This window comes from Miniopterus schreibersii (assembly GCF_964146895.1).
Source record: "Miniopterus schreibersii genome assembly, chromosome: 1".
Lineage (NCBI taxonomy): Eukaryota > Metazoa > Chordata > Mammalia > Chiroptera > Miniopteridae > Miniopterus > Miniopterus schreibersii.
This window is the reverse complement of record NC_138101.1, coordinates 136904697-136922022: the sequence shown is the minus strand read 5'-3', so window position 1 is coordinate 136922022 and position 17326 is coordinate 136904697. Positions and strand designations below refer to the sequence as shown.

Genomic DNA, 17326 nt, shown 5'->3' with positions numbered 1-17326 from the left:
ACTTCATGAGAAACAGACCCTTAAGACAGAGCTTGAGGGTTGGACAGGAGTTTGCCTGGTTGATAATTCTGTGGAGGAGAATTAGAATTCTAGGCAGAGCCATTTGGAAACCACTGGAATAATCTAGGCCACAAATTGGGCCTGAATTAAGTTGAGAGCCAAGGAGGCAGATAATGGGCCAGAGAGGAGATGGGAGAATTAATAGGACTTCGTGTCCAGTTGTAAGTGGGAAGGTGGGGAGGGGGGGGTGAGAAGTCAGGGTTGACGCCCAGGTTTCTTGCTTGAATGACCAGGTGGTTGATGCTGTTAGTCAAGAGAGGGAATGCAGAGTTAGGGGAGAGAGTGTTATCAGGATAATAGTATTTTTTAACATTGTATTCTGCATTTTCTGTTTTGTTTTTGTCTTAATGTTTTGATCAGTAGACACTTATTTCTCACACTTATTTCTTCAGTTTTTCTTATTCTTTTCCCTCTCTACTCTTCTCCAGCCTTTCCCTTTTTTTGTTCCTCCAGGCCCTGTCTTCCTCCCCCCTTTTTTTTCCTTGTCTCTACTTGTAAAATTAAGACTCACCGTGGCATTAAGTTATTCATTCCCATGCTAAACTCAAATTCAGCAATTCTACCTCTAGAGCAAGCATGGGAACCTTTTTTTCTGCCAAGGGCCATTTGGATATTTATAACATTATTCCCAGGCCATGCAAAATTATCACCTTAGCCCAGCCGGTGTGCCTCAGTGGCTGAGCATCGCCCTATGATCCAGGAGGTTGAGGTTCAATTCCTGGTCAGGGCACATGCCCAGGTTGTGGGTTCAATCCCAGATGGGGGCCGTGCAGGAGGCAGCCGATCAATGACTATCACCATTGATGTTTCTCCCTCTCCCTTCCTCTCTCTAAAATCAATAAATATATATATATTTTTTAATTATCAGCTTAAAAATTAGCTATGAGAAAAGCTCCTAGATTTATTGAATTTCAAGTCCTGCCTACAGTTGTCTTGGCAGGACCAGACCAAATTATTTTTGCCCGCGGGCCAGATGTTTCCCACCCCTGCTCTAAAGAAACTGAATAAGAGGAAGATGAGTAGAGAGAATTGTACCCTTTTCTCTGCACACCATTAGGAGCTAACAGGAGGTACAGACAGATGTAAATAGTATTTTAAGAATCCAGTGGACAGCCCGGCCGGGCGTGGCTCAGTAGTTGAGCATCAACCTAGGATCCAGGCGATGGGGGTTTGATTCCCAGTCAGGGCACATCCCCGGGTTGTGGGCTCGATCAATGACTCTCTCATCATTGATGTTTCTGTCTCTCTCTCCCTCTCCTTTCCTCTCTCTGAAATCAATAAAGATAAAATAAAAAAAAAGAATCCAGTGGACAACCTGGCCCCCCAACCCTTGTGTAAATGATAGTGGTTCGGTACATTGTCTCTCCCTAATTCTATGGTCAGTGACATAAAGTCAGTAACTTGAAATGGGCCATGGTGGGAACTGTCACACCACAGAAATTGGCAAATTTCTGCCAATCAGGGTTTTGTTGGGGGTAAGGGCAGAAACAGGTGGTTAAATTTCAAGCACACCACTGATTTGGTCTCTAACCAAGAGGAACATCCACGTATTAATCTCATGCCAGACATTAACACAAATAAAGAGTTTCTCAACTTTGGCACATTTAGGGCTAAATTTTGGGGTGGTAGCTTGTCCTGTGCATTAATGTTTAAGAGGATCCCACCCTCTACCACTCAGTAGTCACCCCTAATCCGAAAGGGATGTGTTCCAGTCCCCAGTGAATGCCTGAAACTGTGGATAGGACTGAACCCTATATATACTGGTTTTTCCTGTACCTACATGCATATGATAAAACTTAGTTTCTAAGTTAGGCAACAACAAGAACAAACAATTAGGACAATATGCTGTAACCAAAGTTATGTGAATGTGTCTCTAAAAATACCTGATTGTACTGTACTCACCTTTTCACGTAAAGGAAGCACTTTACAACGTCTTTGGCATATCCGAATTGCCAGCATCACTCCTGTGTGCTTTGGGGCCATTATTAATTAAAATAAGGGTTACTTGAACACAAGCACTGTGCTACCATAACAATCTAATAATTCAGACAGCTACTAAGTGACCAAGGGGCTGGTAATACACAGTGAAGATACCTGAGCAAGGATGATTCGTGTCCTGGATGGGAAGGAGCAGGAGGATGAGTGATTCCGTCGTGATACTCAGAATGGCATGAAACTTAAAACTTATGAATTGTTTATTCCTGGAATTTTCCATTTAATATTTTTCAGATTGCAGTGGTTAATTGAAACCACAGAAAGCAAAACCACAGGGAAGAGGAACTACTGTAATTGCTACCCACTAGCAACTCTCCTTCCCCTAGTTGTGACAAAAATGTGTTCAGACATTGCCAAGTGTTCCCTCAGCAGCAAAATCACCCTGGATGAGAACCATTAGCACAAGTGGATTCAACTATGTAACTGTCCCTCCAGAAGCCTCCAAAATTGTGCGGTTAAAAAGATCAGTGGGTTTCAGATAAAGTCGACTTCATTAGGACACATTCACTCTGCTTGATACTTTCACTTAGCAGGCAACGTAAGACTCAGTAACACTGTTGAGAGGTATTATGGTGCTTGTTTTACAGGCAGCCTTGTTTGCCGATAGTGAGAGCTAAGATTTAACATTTACTTTGTGCCTGGTGCTATTCTAAGCACTTTATTCATTCTAACTCATTTAATCTTCATAATATTCCTGTGAGGTAAAGACTATTATTATTCCTATTTTACAGATAAGGAAACTGAATCAGAATGGAGTTAAATAACTAGCTCAAGCTATTAAGTAACAGAACTGGGATTCATACCCAGACACTGGTTTAAGAACCTGTGTCCTCAAGTCTGTGCTGCAGATGCCAACAGAAGTCCAGGGACTGCATTACTCTCCCCTCCCCCATCTACTAATTCAAGGTGTGTGTTTCCATCCAACCAGTAGTGTTCAGGTTAGTGGCCCCCTGCTAACACCTCTCCTTTGGAGAACACCACTGGCGGAAGTTCCCTTCACCAGATGTTGAGTATGCTTTCCTCATTTGATTCTGATCTGCATGGAAAAGATACCTGTCATCAAGGAGGCAAATGCCATGCAAGTACCTCCTGCATTGCAAGAAACCAGAGACGTTTTGACTTGGTAAATAACAAAGGGAATGAGGATTTTCTGGGATTGCTTTTACCTGATAGTTCTGATTTTAATCATATGCCACTGCATGAATAAAAAATTCCGTTTTCCCTTGGGTAGTACTCATGAGATAGCAAAACAAAGTGTTAAATTACATACGTAGCTCCTTAAGAAGATAAACCATGCTTTTCGCATTTTTTAAATATATATGACCCTTTTTTTTTTTTTAAAGGAATCAAATTCTTAAGGCAATCATTATCAAAATGTGGCCCAGCAACCCGGCAGCACCTGGGAACTTGTAGAAATACAAATACTCAGGCCTCCCCCAGCCTCAGAAACTGGGAAGGAGGCCCAGCAGTCAGTGGCTGAACAAACCCTCCATCAGGCAATACTGATCCTGCTCAAGTTTGAGAACCACCGTGTCAAGGTCGTTTTTGACCCTTTAAACGTCACAAGAAAATTTAGTAATGCTAGTCCAAGGCCATGGATCTTATCAGCTCTCACTGTTTGATGAAGGCAGATGTTAAGATAGGACCTAAGGTCCTGGCTGGGTAGCTCAGTTGGTTAGAGTGTCATCTCAATATGCCAAGGTTGTGGGTTCAATACCCAGTCAGGGCACATATAAAAATCAACCAATGAATAAATAAGTGGAACAACAAATTGATGTCTCTCTCTCTCTCCCTCCCTCCCTCCTCTCTCTAAAATCAATAAATTAAAAATAAATAGGACTTTTAAAAATAGCACTGTTCCCCTCCATATGTAATTTTCATGTAACAAATGCATCTTCCTGATTCTTCTCTTCATAGGCAGGCAGATTGTCTATAGTCTAGTTGATTCCTGATGCTTAGAACGTGAACAATGCAAACTGGAAAGCCCTGATACAGTTTCTCAAAAAGATGTCCTTTATTTGCTATATGTTTCTAAACGGTTGCGTCCATTGTGGAGGGTTGCCGTCGGCTTCGGGGAGGGACTTTGGCAGACGCTATTTTATCAGGCCAGAGCCCCCAGACTATAACCTGGTAAAGATGAGGGCAAGTGAACCGCCTGTCAGGTCACAATGATGCTTTGGCCTCTCGATCTGGGGTCAGGGGCGGAGAACTCCTGAAAATGACCAAACAAACTCTTAAGATACAGAATTCACAACTTGATCCCTTCTCTCTGCTTCCATCCTCACTCTCAAACACTGGCCTCGCTCTGGATCTCACAGAGACTGAAGCAATCAAGAAAAAATGTCCACCACCGTCATCACCACGGCTCGCAGCCTCCCTACGTGTCCCCATGCACTCCGCTCCTCTCCTGCTTCTGCAGAGGGCTCTCCACTGTGGCACAGGCTCACCTCCCTGAGGACATCTCTGCAGCAGCTGCCTTCTACATGTCACTTGGTACCTTCTAACGGACATTCGTATTAGCATACAAACATGCTGTAGTTCCACCTTTCTTTTTAAAAAATTCTTGCTCCCAATCCAGTTTCTGTCCCATTTCTCTACTCCCTTTATAGCAAAGTTCCTCAGAAGAGTCATCTACAGGACTGTCTCTAGTTCTCCCTTCGCTTCTTTTTTTTTTTTTAATATATCTTTATTGATTTCAGAGAGAGGAAAGGAGGGGGAGAGAGAGAGATAGAAACATCAATGATGAGGGAGTCATTGATCAGCGGCCTCCTGCACGCCCCCAACTGGGGATCGAGCCCGCAACCCGAGCATGTGCCCTGACCGGGAATCGAACCCTGAGCACCTGGATCCTAGGTCGATGCTCAACCACTGAGCGATGCCCGCCGAGGCTCCCTTCGCTCTTTAATCCACGCCCCAAAGGCTCTCATGCCCACCCCTTCACCAAAACGACAGAGTTCACCGTGATCTCCACAAAATGGAGCCCAATAGGCAGGGCTCGGTCCTGATCTTTCTTCTTTTATCAGCCCCATGTGATGCAGTCAGTCACTCCCTCCTCCTTGAAATGCCTCTTATAGTTGCTTCCAGAAAACATGGTATCCTTCGGAATTCAAATATGAATATATAATCCGTGCCATTGAGCCTGTTGGGAAGACTTGGACAATATAGTCAAGAGCTTCTGGATTTTCAGATTCTCACATAAACCCATTTGTGGCAGCACTTCCCAGACTATTTCATATCATGGCACATGCAGAAAATGCTAATATTTTCCCAGTACTCTGGGATAACAGGACAAGACTGACCCCAACAGAAGGCTCCAGGCCTGAGGGACACACAGTGCACGCGTTGAGTGTCTCCAGTTTACGCCCTCGCGTAAAGCAGTCCCATCTCTGTTTTCCTGTCCTACAATAAAAACAATCATTTGATGTCCTTGTTATCAAACTTCTCTGTCACATAAATATAGTGTAATGGCTCAATTTAATTCTCATATCCTCTTTTTTTTACACTGTAAAAAATTAACTCCCTCCGATCAAGAACAGTGTATCTCTTTTACCTGCCCCACAACACATAGCACAGTGGTGAACAGAGAACATGTTTTTTAAAAAATGTCACATTGAAATTCTGTTCCATATATTATTACTTCAGCAACATTGAGAAGCCATTTCTTAATTACAATATATCTTTGGACAGCATTTCTACTTTATCAATCAAAAAAGTTAGATAGACCTTACCTGAAAACAGAAACCAAAAAAGGCAAGTCCAGAACCTCCCTAACTCACACATTCCTTCGCTGGAATTTCTTTCTGATATCTAACCCAAAGTTACCACGTGAGCTTAAACTACTTTCTCACTTTTTGTCTTTTTTTAAAATTGAGATATAACATTGTGTAAGTTGAAGGTGTACAATAAGCCTAAATTCTCTTGATTTGTCCCTGAAAAGGAAAGATGGGAAAGAATAGCAAAGACACATTTGGGCGTAAAGCTTCCCAAAGAAAAGGCATTTCAGAAAAGTAAGGTCTGAACTCATGCAAAGCCTCAGCAGCCAAGGAGGCCTCTCCACAAAGAAGGGAACTCATTTGGTACAGTGTTACCCTTTTTTGGTTAATATGTTGTTTTGTTTCATTTGTGATTTATTGACAACAAAGAAACAAGAAGCAATCTGCCAAGGTTGGGAACAGGGAGACTTTTTTTAAAAATATTTTTTTTAATTGATTTCAGAGAGGAAGAGAAGGAGAGAAACATCAATGATGAGAGTCATTGATCGGCTGCCTCCTGCACGCCCCCTACTGGGGATCGAGCCCGAAACCCCAGGCACATGCCCTGACCTGGAATCGAACCCTGACCTCCTGGTTCATGGGCTGATGCTCAACCACTGAGCCACACCAGCTGGGCAGAACAGAGACTTTTATTATTCTGGGATTCTTTGTCTTTTGTTCAATGGTAGAAAATAAACCTGGGGTGATTATTTGCTCTCTGCTCATGCTGGCACCCTAGAAGTAAATATACTCTCAATAGCATAGTGGAAAAGGGGAGCTTTTAAAGTATGAGTAACCAAAAAAGAACTCAGGCTTCTCACCCCATTTATATTTCATTTGCCTTTGCAACCTCTCTCCCCCCACAAAAAACAGAGCTACCCCTCCACAAATACAATCTTTTTCCCAAAAACCTTTTAATGACTCCAAAAGTTTATTGTGGAGGACTATCATGCCCAAAATTCAGTTTTCACACCCAACTTTCACCCACAAAAAGAACCTTTGTGACAGCATGGATGGACCTGGAGAGTATTCTATGAGTAAAATAAGCCAGTCAGAGAAAGACAAGTACCATATGATTTCACTTATATGTGGAATCTAATGAACAAAATAAACTGATGAACAAAATAGAAGGAAAAAAAAGAAAAGAAACCAATCCTTCAGCCATGGAACCTACCTCATGTTCCAAGTGTCTTTGAAGAAAGATCTGTTCATTTCCAGCAACCAGGAATCAGGAAATTTTATCTTCTCAAAAATGAGCAGGAAAAAATGCAAGGAATCGAGGGACGCAAAGCTGGACAGGAAATATGTGTTAATTTTAAATAGGAAAAATAAAATGTACTCAAATGTCCTTGGAAGGCAGAGAGGAATCCAAATGTTACTGCACATTTTAGCTGGAAAATTCTAGTTTCAAGAGCAACTTTTGTAAGCTTCGGCTCCTCTTTTCTAGGAAGTTCAGGAATTATCCTCAGACTTGTTATTTAAAGTGTGGCTGAGGCACCAGCAGCACAGAGCCCACCTGGGCCCTGGTGAGAACAGTGGAAGTGCAAGCCCCGCCCTCCTGCAATTTAACAGGATCCTCCAGGTAATTCCTTAGCATGTTACCTTTGGAGAAGCACCGGTTCTTCATTTCCACCGTGCTCCCAGGTGATGCCAATACGCCATCTGCCAACTGCAGCCGGAGCAGCCTGGCTGCACGTGAGAATCACTGGAGGAATTTCAAAACGGTGTGACGGGCACGTCTCTCCCTCACGGATTCTGCGTTCGCAGGCCTGGGATGGGGCGCAGGCATTAGTGCTTTTCTAAAGTTCAACATAATTATAGGGTATAAAGTAACTTTGGGCTTTTCAGGCTCTGGTGAGTCTGTGTCTAGTGACCTGGCATTCTTGGGATTTACTGTGCCAGCTTTTGGATGTTGACAATACCAAGGAGTTGTTGGTATAGGTAACAGGAGCCTGGGCCAGTGTGGGAGCAGCGGGAATGAAGGGGCCAGTCAGAGGCGTTTCATGGGGTTGGACTGCGTCAGTCGGGATGTGAAAGAGAAGGTACTAGATGAGGGAGGTGGGAGAACCTGGTTTCTGTTACAATATCATCAATGCCATATTGAACCTGAGGCTTTAAAACTCTAAAAATACAGTTTAAAATAGAAAACAAAGAAAATCTATAGCCCTTTACAAATCTGTCATCTTTATGTCAATTACTGATATTAAAGAGGGTTCAAAACTGCCCAGCAGGCCGAGTAGGGACGGCCACACTGCGCGCTGGGGGGGCCATCAAAGGGTCCTCTCTCCGCTCTCTGTCACCAGGCCATGGAGCCTGGAGTTTTGTAATGCTATTTTCATACACCACCAAATATATAGCATATGCACATAGTATCTCTCTGGAAGGAAAGATAAGAAATGGTAGCTGGTGACCTCTGGAAAAGGGGGATAGGGAGCTTGGAGGTCAGAGGTGGGAGGGAGACCGATCTTTCACCATTTTCCCTTTTGTACCCATTGAAGCTTTTCTCATGCACGTAAATTTTTTTAACTAGAAAAGAAAATTTAATTTAAAAGTTGGAACTTGTCTATGGGGGATTGATTAAATAAATTATAGTACATCCATTAAGTGAAATAATGAGCAGTCAGTAAAATGCAAAAAAATAAATAAAAATAAAAAGTTGGTGATCCCAAAGATGTACTAATACAAAAGAAATAAAAAACAAAATTCAGTGCAAACATTAACAATTCACCTACTTAAAAATAACTGTATTTAAATGTTGGTTAGTATATACATAAAGGAAAGCTGTCAAAATACACACTAAACTGTTAGCACTGATTTCCTCTGCAAGACTGAACTAGGGGAGACTTCTGTTTCCTACGTTACACATTTTGACATTGCTTCAACCTTTACAAGGAGCATCTTAGCTTATAGTCAGATTTTAAAAAGATATTTGGCCCTGGCCAGTGTGGTTCAGTGGTTAGGGTGTCAGACCTCGCACTGAAGGGTCTTGGGTTCGATTCCTGGTCAAGGGCACTTGCCTGGGTTGCAGGTTCAATCCCCGGCCCACGCAGGAGTGAGTTCAGGAGGAATCAATCGATGTCTCTCCCTCTCTCTGTGTCTCTCTTTCTTCCCCTCCCTCCCTTCCACTCTCTAAAAACCAATGGAAAAACACCCCCAAGTGAGGATTAACAAAAAAAATTTTTTAATAAAAATAAAAAGATATTTGCATGGTGAGCACACAATACAATATACAGATGATGTGTTATAGAATTGTACACCTGAAACCTATAGCATTTTATTAACTAATGTCACCCCAATAAATTCAATAAAAAGTTTTTTAAATCGTGTGAATATAAAAAAATAAAGTGCAGCATAGGGAATATAGTCAATAATATTGTAATAACTATGTATGGTGTTAAATGGATACTAGATTTATCAGGGTGATCACTTCATAAGTTTTATAAATGTCTAATCACTATTGTACACCTGAAACTAATATAATATTGTATGTCAGCTATAATTTAAAATTATTTTAAAAAGAAAAAGAAATTTAGCCTGGCCAGGCGTGGCTCAGCGGTTGAGCGTCGACCTAGGATCCAGGCGATCGGGGTTCTATGCCCGGTCAGGGCACATGCCCGGGTTGTGGGCTCGATCAGTGACTCTCCCATCATTGATGTTTCTGTCTCTCTCTCTCCCTCTCCTTTCCTCTCTCTGAAATCAATAAAGATGTATTTTTAAAAAAGAAAAGAAAAATAAATTTAAAATAAAAAAGAAAGGTATTTTAAAACATTTCTATGGCATTGCATATAGCCCAAGGGAGAGTCAGCAGCAGCAGCTGGGGCAAATTTCAAACCCACTCAATGAAAACCAAGTACCCAGTGGGAGTTTGTGCATGAAGTCAGGATGAAGTTTTGTAATACAGTCTCGGCTCACAACAGTGCCTCAATAATGTTTAACAACTGAATTCATAATTAAACTCAATAATCTTAATTATTGGACTATAGAGTTGGTACAACTTATCTTTTTCTCCAGTGCATGACAGACTAAGTACTTATCACCAGGAGCTTAAAAAGTATCTGCCATTAAGGACACTGCAGCCCAAAGCAACAATGTCACCTGCTTTCTCCTTATTAATACTCCCGGACAATCCAATTCTTCTCCTTCCTTTTCCATTGCTCTTATCCTCCCAGACCTTTTTTAAAATTGTCTTTGGGAACCACAAGAGGGCAGCAGCCTGGTGTACAAGAAAGGCGCTCAGGCGTTATTAACCCTTTGCAGTCGTATTAAATTTGGACATGGGTGTCGTACTGGTCGGAATTAAGAGCTTTCAGAGAAATTATGAACTGATACATGAATGAACAGAGTTAAGATTCGTACGGTTCCTTGCTGTGGTGGCTGAGAGCAGACAAACGACCACAAAGGGTTAATCCTAAAAAGCAAAGGGATGATGTCCTTATAAAAATGTTCAAAACTTCAGAGAGTTGCCCTGGCTGGGTGGCTAAGTTGGTTAGAGTGTCGTTATGTCCACCGAAAGGTTGCAGGTTCGATCCCCAGTCAGGGTGCATATGGGGGGCAATCAATGTTTCTCTCATTGATGTTTCTCTTTTTCTCCCTTCCTCTCTCTCTAAAAATCAATAAAATCGTATCCTCGGGTGAGGGTTAAAAAAACTTTAGAGATTTCAGCATCTTGCCCCACATGTGTGTGGGACCACATTCAATATTTTGTTAGAAATTATAAACAATGAGTGGAAAAGAAATTCATGCTGGCGAGTGAAGCTAATGTATTTCCCTCTCTTCCAGATGCTGTCCCAGAAGGGGTGTAGATAAAAAAGAGAATAGTATAGAACCTGACCTACTCCTAATGCAAATTCTTGCACCAGGATGGAAGGAGAATCTTACCACAATGCAACTACTGTCAATGGCACCCCAGTGAGTCACCAGCCTCTGGAACGCCACAGGCTGTGGGAAGTCATCACCGTTGCCGCTGTGACGGCGGTGGTAAGCCTGGTCACCATCGTGGGCAACGTCTTGGTCATGATCTCCTTCAAAGTCAACAGTCAGCTGAAGACAGTTAACAACTACTACCTGCTCAGCTTGGCCTGCGCAGATCTCATCATCGGGATCTTCTCCATGAACCTCTACACCACCTACATCCTCATGGGGCGCTGGGCCCTGGGGAGTCTGGCTTGTGACCTCTGGCTTGCGCTGGACTATGTGGCCAGCAACGCTTCCGTCATGAACCTTCTGGTGATCAGTTTTGACCGTTACTTTTCTATCACGAGACCCCTGACGTATCGGGCCAAGCGTACCCCAAAGAGGGCCGGCATCATGATTGGCCTGGCCTGGCTGATCTCCTTCATCCTCTGGGCCCCAGCAATCCTCTGCTGGCAGTACTTGGTCGGGGAGCGAACGGTGCCTCCGGATGAGTGCCAGATCCAGTTCCTCTCTGAGCCCACCATCACTTTTGGCACTGCCATCGCTGCCTTCTACATTCCTGTTTCCGTCATGACAATTCTCTACTGCCGAATCTACCGGGAGACAGAGAAGCGGACCAAGGACCTCGCTGACCTGCAGGGCTCGGACTCTGTGGCTGAAGCTGAGAAGAGGAAGCCAGCTCACAAGGCTCTGCTGCAGTCCTGCTTTAGCTGCCCTGGGCCCGCGCTGGCGCAGAGGGAAAGGAGCCAAGCTTCCTGGTCATCCTCCCGCAGGAGCACCTCCACCACCGGGAAGCCCTCCCAGGCCACTGGCCCAAGCGCTGAGTGGGACAAAGCCGAGCAGCTCACGACATGTAGCAGCTGCCCCTCCTCGGAAGATGAGGACAAGCCCGCCGCTGACCCCGACTTCCAGGTGGTCTACAGGAGCCAGGCCAAGGAAAGCCCCAGGGAAGATTTCAGCACTGAAGAGACCAAGGAAGCTTTTGTGAAAGGTCAAACTGAAAAAAATGACGACGACACCCCCAAATACTTCCTGTCTCCAGCAGCTGCCCAGAGGCCCAAGAGTCAGAAATGTGTGGCCTATAAGTTCCGGTTGGTGGTAAAAGCTGACGGGGCCCAGGAGACCAACAACGGCTGCCGCAAAGTGAAAATCATGCCCTGCTCCTCCCCAGTGTCCAAGGACCCTTCGACGAAAGGCCTGGATCCCAACCTCAGCCATCAAATGACCAAACGAAAGAGAATGGTCCTTGTCAAAGAGAGGAAAGCAGCCCAGACGTTGAGCGCCATTCTCCTGGCCTTCATCATCACGTGGACCCCTTATAACATCATGGTCCTGGTTTCCACCTTCTGTGACAAGTGTGTCCCAGTCACCCTGTGGCACTTGGGCTACTGGTTGTGCTATGTCAATAGCACTGTCAACCCCATCTGCTATGCCCTCTGCAACAGAACCTTCAGGAAGACCTTTAAGATGCTGCTTCTCTGCCGATGGAAAAAGAAAAAAGTGGAAGAGAAGTTGTACTGGCAGGGGAACAGCAAGCTCCCCTGAAAAGTTAGCAGCTCCCCTCAAAAGAACGGCCATCACTCACTTCCTCTGAGGATGCGCAAGCTGGTTCGGGTTGGCTGATTTTCAAAATAGACATCTGTCATTTTGAGTCCCTGAGGACTTTGTAAAGGCTTGAGGTCTGTCACCAAAAGAAATGAGTCACACCTGCCACAGTTGCTGCCACATAGAATTATACTTATCTGTAACTAAGGCCGCCTGATGCCACTGGAGTTTGTCATTGAAGTGGACAGACTAGTGGCGCTTCACAGGCATGTTGGGTCATGGTGAACAATGACTGAGGGAAGTTTTGTCTACCTTTCTTTGGGGAGCAGCAGGGACCAGCTGGAAACCTCTCCCCTGTGGAACCTGTTGTACACTTTTGCGTAGTATGTGTGTGTCTATGGAGTTGTCCCGCGCCGTGAGAACCAGGGGAATGTAAGTCAGTGTGACCTATTAACAAGAGTGTTACTCAGCTGGCTTCTAAGACTTTCTTTATAAACCAATCAGTATTTATTTACGAAGTATTTATTATACAGCTATGTGTTCTGCACTGTGGTATGTTTTCCTGTCCCTACACCTGAGCAAAGCTTATGTTATTCTCTTTCAAAACGGATGCCAATTCCTGGTACCATTGAAACCATGCTGGCCCCCATCCTTCCTTTCAGAAGCCTGCGTCTGGGAGGGCCTGAAACCTGACCACACCCAGTCCGAGACAGGGGCCTCTACTCGGCTAACAAAGATATCAAGTCTCCAGTCAGTTATGTTTTACTGGTGGGAGTTTTTTCCTAGTTTTCTAAACAAATATTGTGCATTCTATTTTGTGTCCGTTTAAACCCCTTTATTCATGCTCTATTCTTAGGAAGACTAGTAGTAACACAGCCCTTCACAGAGTAAAGATCTTCTCCAGGCTATTTCCTCAGGGTTCTCTTAAATTGTATTCAGAGGTCTTATTTTCTAATCTCTTTGCAGGCAAACCTGAGGCCAATGTGGAAAACAAATTTGGTGTCGCTCCATGTTTTTGAACTTCTTCCAGGGCCTTTAGCAGGCCCCCAATTTCCCTCATTCAGACCCCAGCTCATACCTAGGCACAAGCAGGTCACTGTGGAGCCTCCAGCCAAAAGTGGGGGGACAGCAGCGGAAAGGTTTTATTATTTTTTATAGGTCCTCCGATCACAGTTCAGAAATGACTGACTTATTCCCCTTCAAATTCATGGTCAAAGATGAGAAGTCCAAAAAAGTACAGTTGAGGTTCAGTGAAGCTGGCTACGGCCATTAAAAATGAAAGATGAGGCTTTAAAAACAAAATATAGGTCACAATAATGTATGAAAATATAGCGGTTATATCAACATAATATAGAGTATCAGGATTATTAAAAACCAAATTTAACTGAAATCTCTGTGTACATAAACTGAATCTAAGAAGTTTCTTTGATAGTTCCGAAAATAAACCAATGTGCAAGAAATTGAAACTACAAAACAGTGCATGTAATTAATGAAAGAAGGCAGCAAGGGGAAATTAAAAGATGAAGCACTCTTGCCGGACAGGGCTCCTTGTTTAACCTGTTCACCGTATCTGCGATGTGTTTAAAAACCTCCAGACTTCATTTCACTTAATACAGGCCTGCTCTTTCTCAGCCTCATTTGCTAAGAAGATGTAAAAATAGTTGGTTTAGCTGTCCTGGGAATTAGGCATGTACTTGAGGATAGGAGAGCTTCACCCAACCCCTGACGAGCAAATCAGCCTCTTACAAAGTCCCAAGAATGCTCCAGGGCAGTAGAAACGCAGGCCGAGCCTCCAGCCCTCTAGGGACTCAATGTTGAGATGTAACATCTTGAGAGGAATGTAGCTGCTGAGCGTGTGTGAAGGGCAGGTTGACACCTGCCAAGAATTTGATAAAGAATATTAATTAATTGGCTCAGTTCTCCAAGACAGAGGCTCCCAGGCTTATGTGATGCCAACAGGGTGTGACTTCATGAGCAAACCTGCTCCACCAGCTCTAGATAAGCAGGTGGGTTTTTCAGTTTAAGGCTTTGGTTCCTGAGAAAAATGAAAATCCCTCCAAGAGAATAACAGGACTTTGAGCCCATGTTGGGCATTCACTGTTCAAAGAGAGAGAAGAAAAACAAGCTAATTTAATCAAAACAACACAGAATTTGAAGCAGGAGGGGGAGCGGAGGGGCAGTGTTGGAGGTATCCTGTCACACTCCACGGTTGCCTAGGACTTTTTGTTCATCATATGTGACATTAATGGAGAGGCCTGTGCTTCCTTATCATTGGTTTTTGGAGACAGCCAGTTTTGCAGACTACCTATGACCTTTGGCATAGACACACACACAAAAAAGCCCAAACTACTAGGGGAGACTAGCATCGGGCCTCTGGTGGAGTCCTCAGAAGGAAGATCCAAATATAAACTGCAAGGCATGGGCTAACTTCAGATCTTAGGCCTTTTATGCCCCCAATTTCCCACGCTCTGTCTATGGTAAACGATGTACAGCTTTGTTTGACTAGTTACCTATTGGATGCTGCTATGTTGCTAACTTCGTGTTTCTTCTTGGCTGTGAATTTGCTAACTTGTTGAGGAATCTCTTTTCAGTATGATTTTTGTTTAAAGCATTTTGTCAATATTCCCGGCCTCTGCTTTGCTCCTTCGGTCAGTGTTTGAGGGAGATGCTGATGCTCTGCTCTTTGTAATTGTGAAATCTGCACCTAATCTCTGGACTGGAATATTCAGTTGTCTACTATAAATACTGAAAGTATAGCAAAGGATGTGGGGACTGGGCTGCTTTTGTATATTGTACAAGCATCATTCTGGAAATTAAAGAAATTTAACCACACAGTAGTCCAGTGCAAAGCATTTAAACATGAAAATAGTCTCAGGTTAGCTTGATAGATCCTTCTACATTAGAGATCCCACAGACATTTGCATGGCCTGGCCTTTTAGGAAGGGAGGGGTTGATTCACAATATGGATACATGTCCCTCTTGCTACCTTTGTGATTTCCCCTTTCCTCTGTTACCAATGACCAAATCAAGATGAAATAACGATGACGAGATTCCTGTGACTAAAATGCTTCCCTTTCCCTCCAGGACAAGGGAGGTGGGCAGACCCCAAACCACAGCCCTTCGGCTGGTACAGACCCTGAAACAAAACAACAGCAGTGTTTCTTCTTCGACTGTTCCAAAGGCTGGAGCCCCAGTCATTTCACCCCCACTGCAAGGGATACAAATTTCCATCTCCCCCAGGCCATGTCACCAGTAAAGACTGAGATTGCACAAACTCTTACAGAATGAGGACTTCAGGTCGTGAGTGGGCGGGGGGAGGGAACTAAATGTTTTAAGTATCAAGGAACAAACCAGAAGGAAATGAAAAAACCAAAATTTTTTTTTCCCAAAATAATTTTAAACTTAGAGAAAAGCTGCAAGAATAGTACAAAAAACTCCTACATCCTTCACCCACATGCCCCAGTTGTTAACATTTTGCCACATGTGTAGCTCACCCCTGTGTGTATGTGTACCCACACATATTTTTTCTCAACCATTTGCAGTTGTAAACATTGTGTCCATTGACCTCTAAATACTTCAGTGGGTGTTTCTGAAGAACAAGGATATTATATTACATAACCACAATACAAATATAAAAATCAGGAAATTTAACATCCCAACAATATTATGTAATACAGTCCACACTCAAATTTTGCCTGTTGTCCAAATGAGGTATAAGAGCTTCTTTTCCAGTTCAGGATCTAGTCAGGATCACACTTGCACCTCGTTACCAGGTCTCTTTAGACTCCTTCAATCTGGGGAAAGAAACTTTGAGCCTATATAAATTCCCTGTGGGTTATCAGATTTTCACCCAATAATTACAGCACCTGTTTATTATTCTCACCCAACCAAGTTATTACCATGATGACTGCCAAGTGGCTGGCATTCTACTGCGGAAATGCTTTTTGCTTCTTTCTGATTTACTTATGTATGTTCTCATTATCATTATGGACTCATTAACTCTTATTTTAGTAAATGGTTAAAAATTCACTGCTGTCATTATTTCAGTGCTCAGACTATCACCAGTTTAAGCAGTGAGAACTTCAAGATGTTTCCTGGGACCCTTTGACATACCCTAAACATTTTTGGAGCACTCCCTTACTTTCTGATACAACAAAAAGTTCTAGGCTCATCTTGACTCTCCCCAGCCCGGGAATCAGCCATTTCTTCAAGTCCTGATTTCATTAAGTAGAGAATGGTACCTGACTCAGATCTGGACTCAGGATATATTCATTGCTATTAGGCCCCTTTAGTGGATGAAACTAAGAAATATCTGCATGCGGATACTTATTAAAAGCAATGAGTTCATATCGACATCTGCAATTCCAATCCTACGCCACAGGGTTCTCCCTTTTCCATATTTGTATCTCCCTCTCCAACACTGAGAATCACCATTTGCTCAATTTGCTTTAAGAGTTTCAGAATTTCAACACCCATATCACTGTGAAAAACTACCTTTTAGTAAAGTTCCAATATTTGCTTACAGTTTTTTTCAGATTAAGATTGAAGGGATACAGTCAAATTACTGTGTTCAAAAATTGCTTCAGTTAATGAGGACACAAGTAGAACAACTCTGGAGACATTAAGTAATAAGCAAAAGACTGACACCCAAATAACTATTCATATTAAAATCACAGAGGGCACATCCAGCTGGGCAAGGTATCCTCCCAATGAACTGCACTGTCCTCCATCTCCCTTGATGAATTAATGTGTGTGGGGGTGGCCACCTTAAGTTTATCTGTGATAATGCAAAAAAAAAAAAAAAAAAAGTCAAGACCCAGTTCTGCTCACTGGCCTTGACCATCACATCAAGAATCATCTACATTAGTATGCCTCATGGCAATCTATTTGTCTAAAAAGTCCTAATTTTCTTATATAACCCTCAAATAAGCCTCATACCACCAGATGCCCCACGAATGCCCTTATGCTCCTGCTAAGAGCAGTCCTCCAAACAGTTTTATTAGCACCGATTTCCTAGAGAGAGTTATCCTGCATAAATGCATCCTCAGGGGTGTCCTGGT

General features: G+C 43.2%; 1 protein-coding gene across 1 annotated transcript in view; it reads left to right on the top strand.

The window, feature by feature from the left end:
• CHRM5 (cholinergic receptor muscarinic 5) overlaps nt 1–15096 on the top strand; it is a 72952-nt gene extending 57856 nt beyond the window's left edge. The window contains exon 2 of the mRNA XM_081119103.1: nt 10587–15096. Within this exon, the coding sequence (XP_080975229.1) occupies nt 10668–12266 (1599 nt within the window). The 5' untranslated portion in view covers nt 10587–10667 and the 3' untranslated portion in view covers nt 12267–15096. The remainder of the gene's footprint in view (nt 1–10586) is intronic.
• Nucleotides 15097–17326: the final 2230 nt, after the last annotated feature.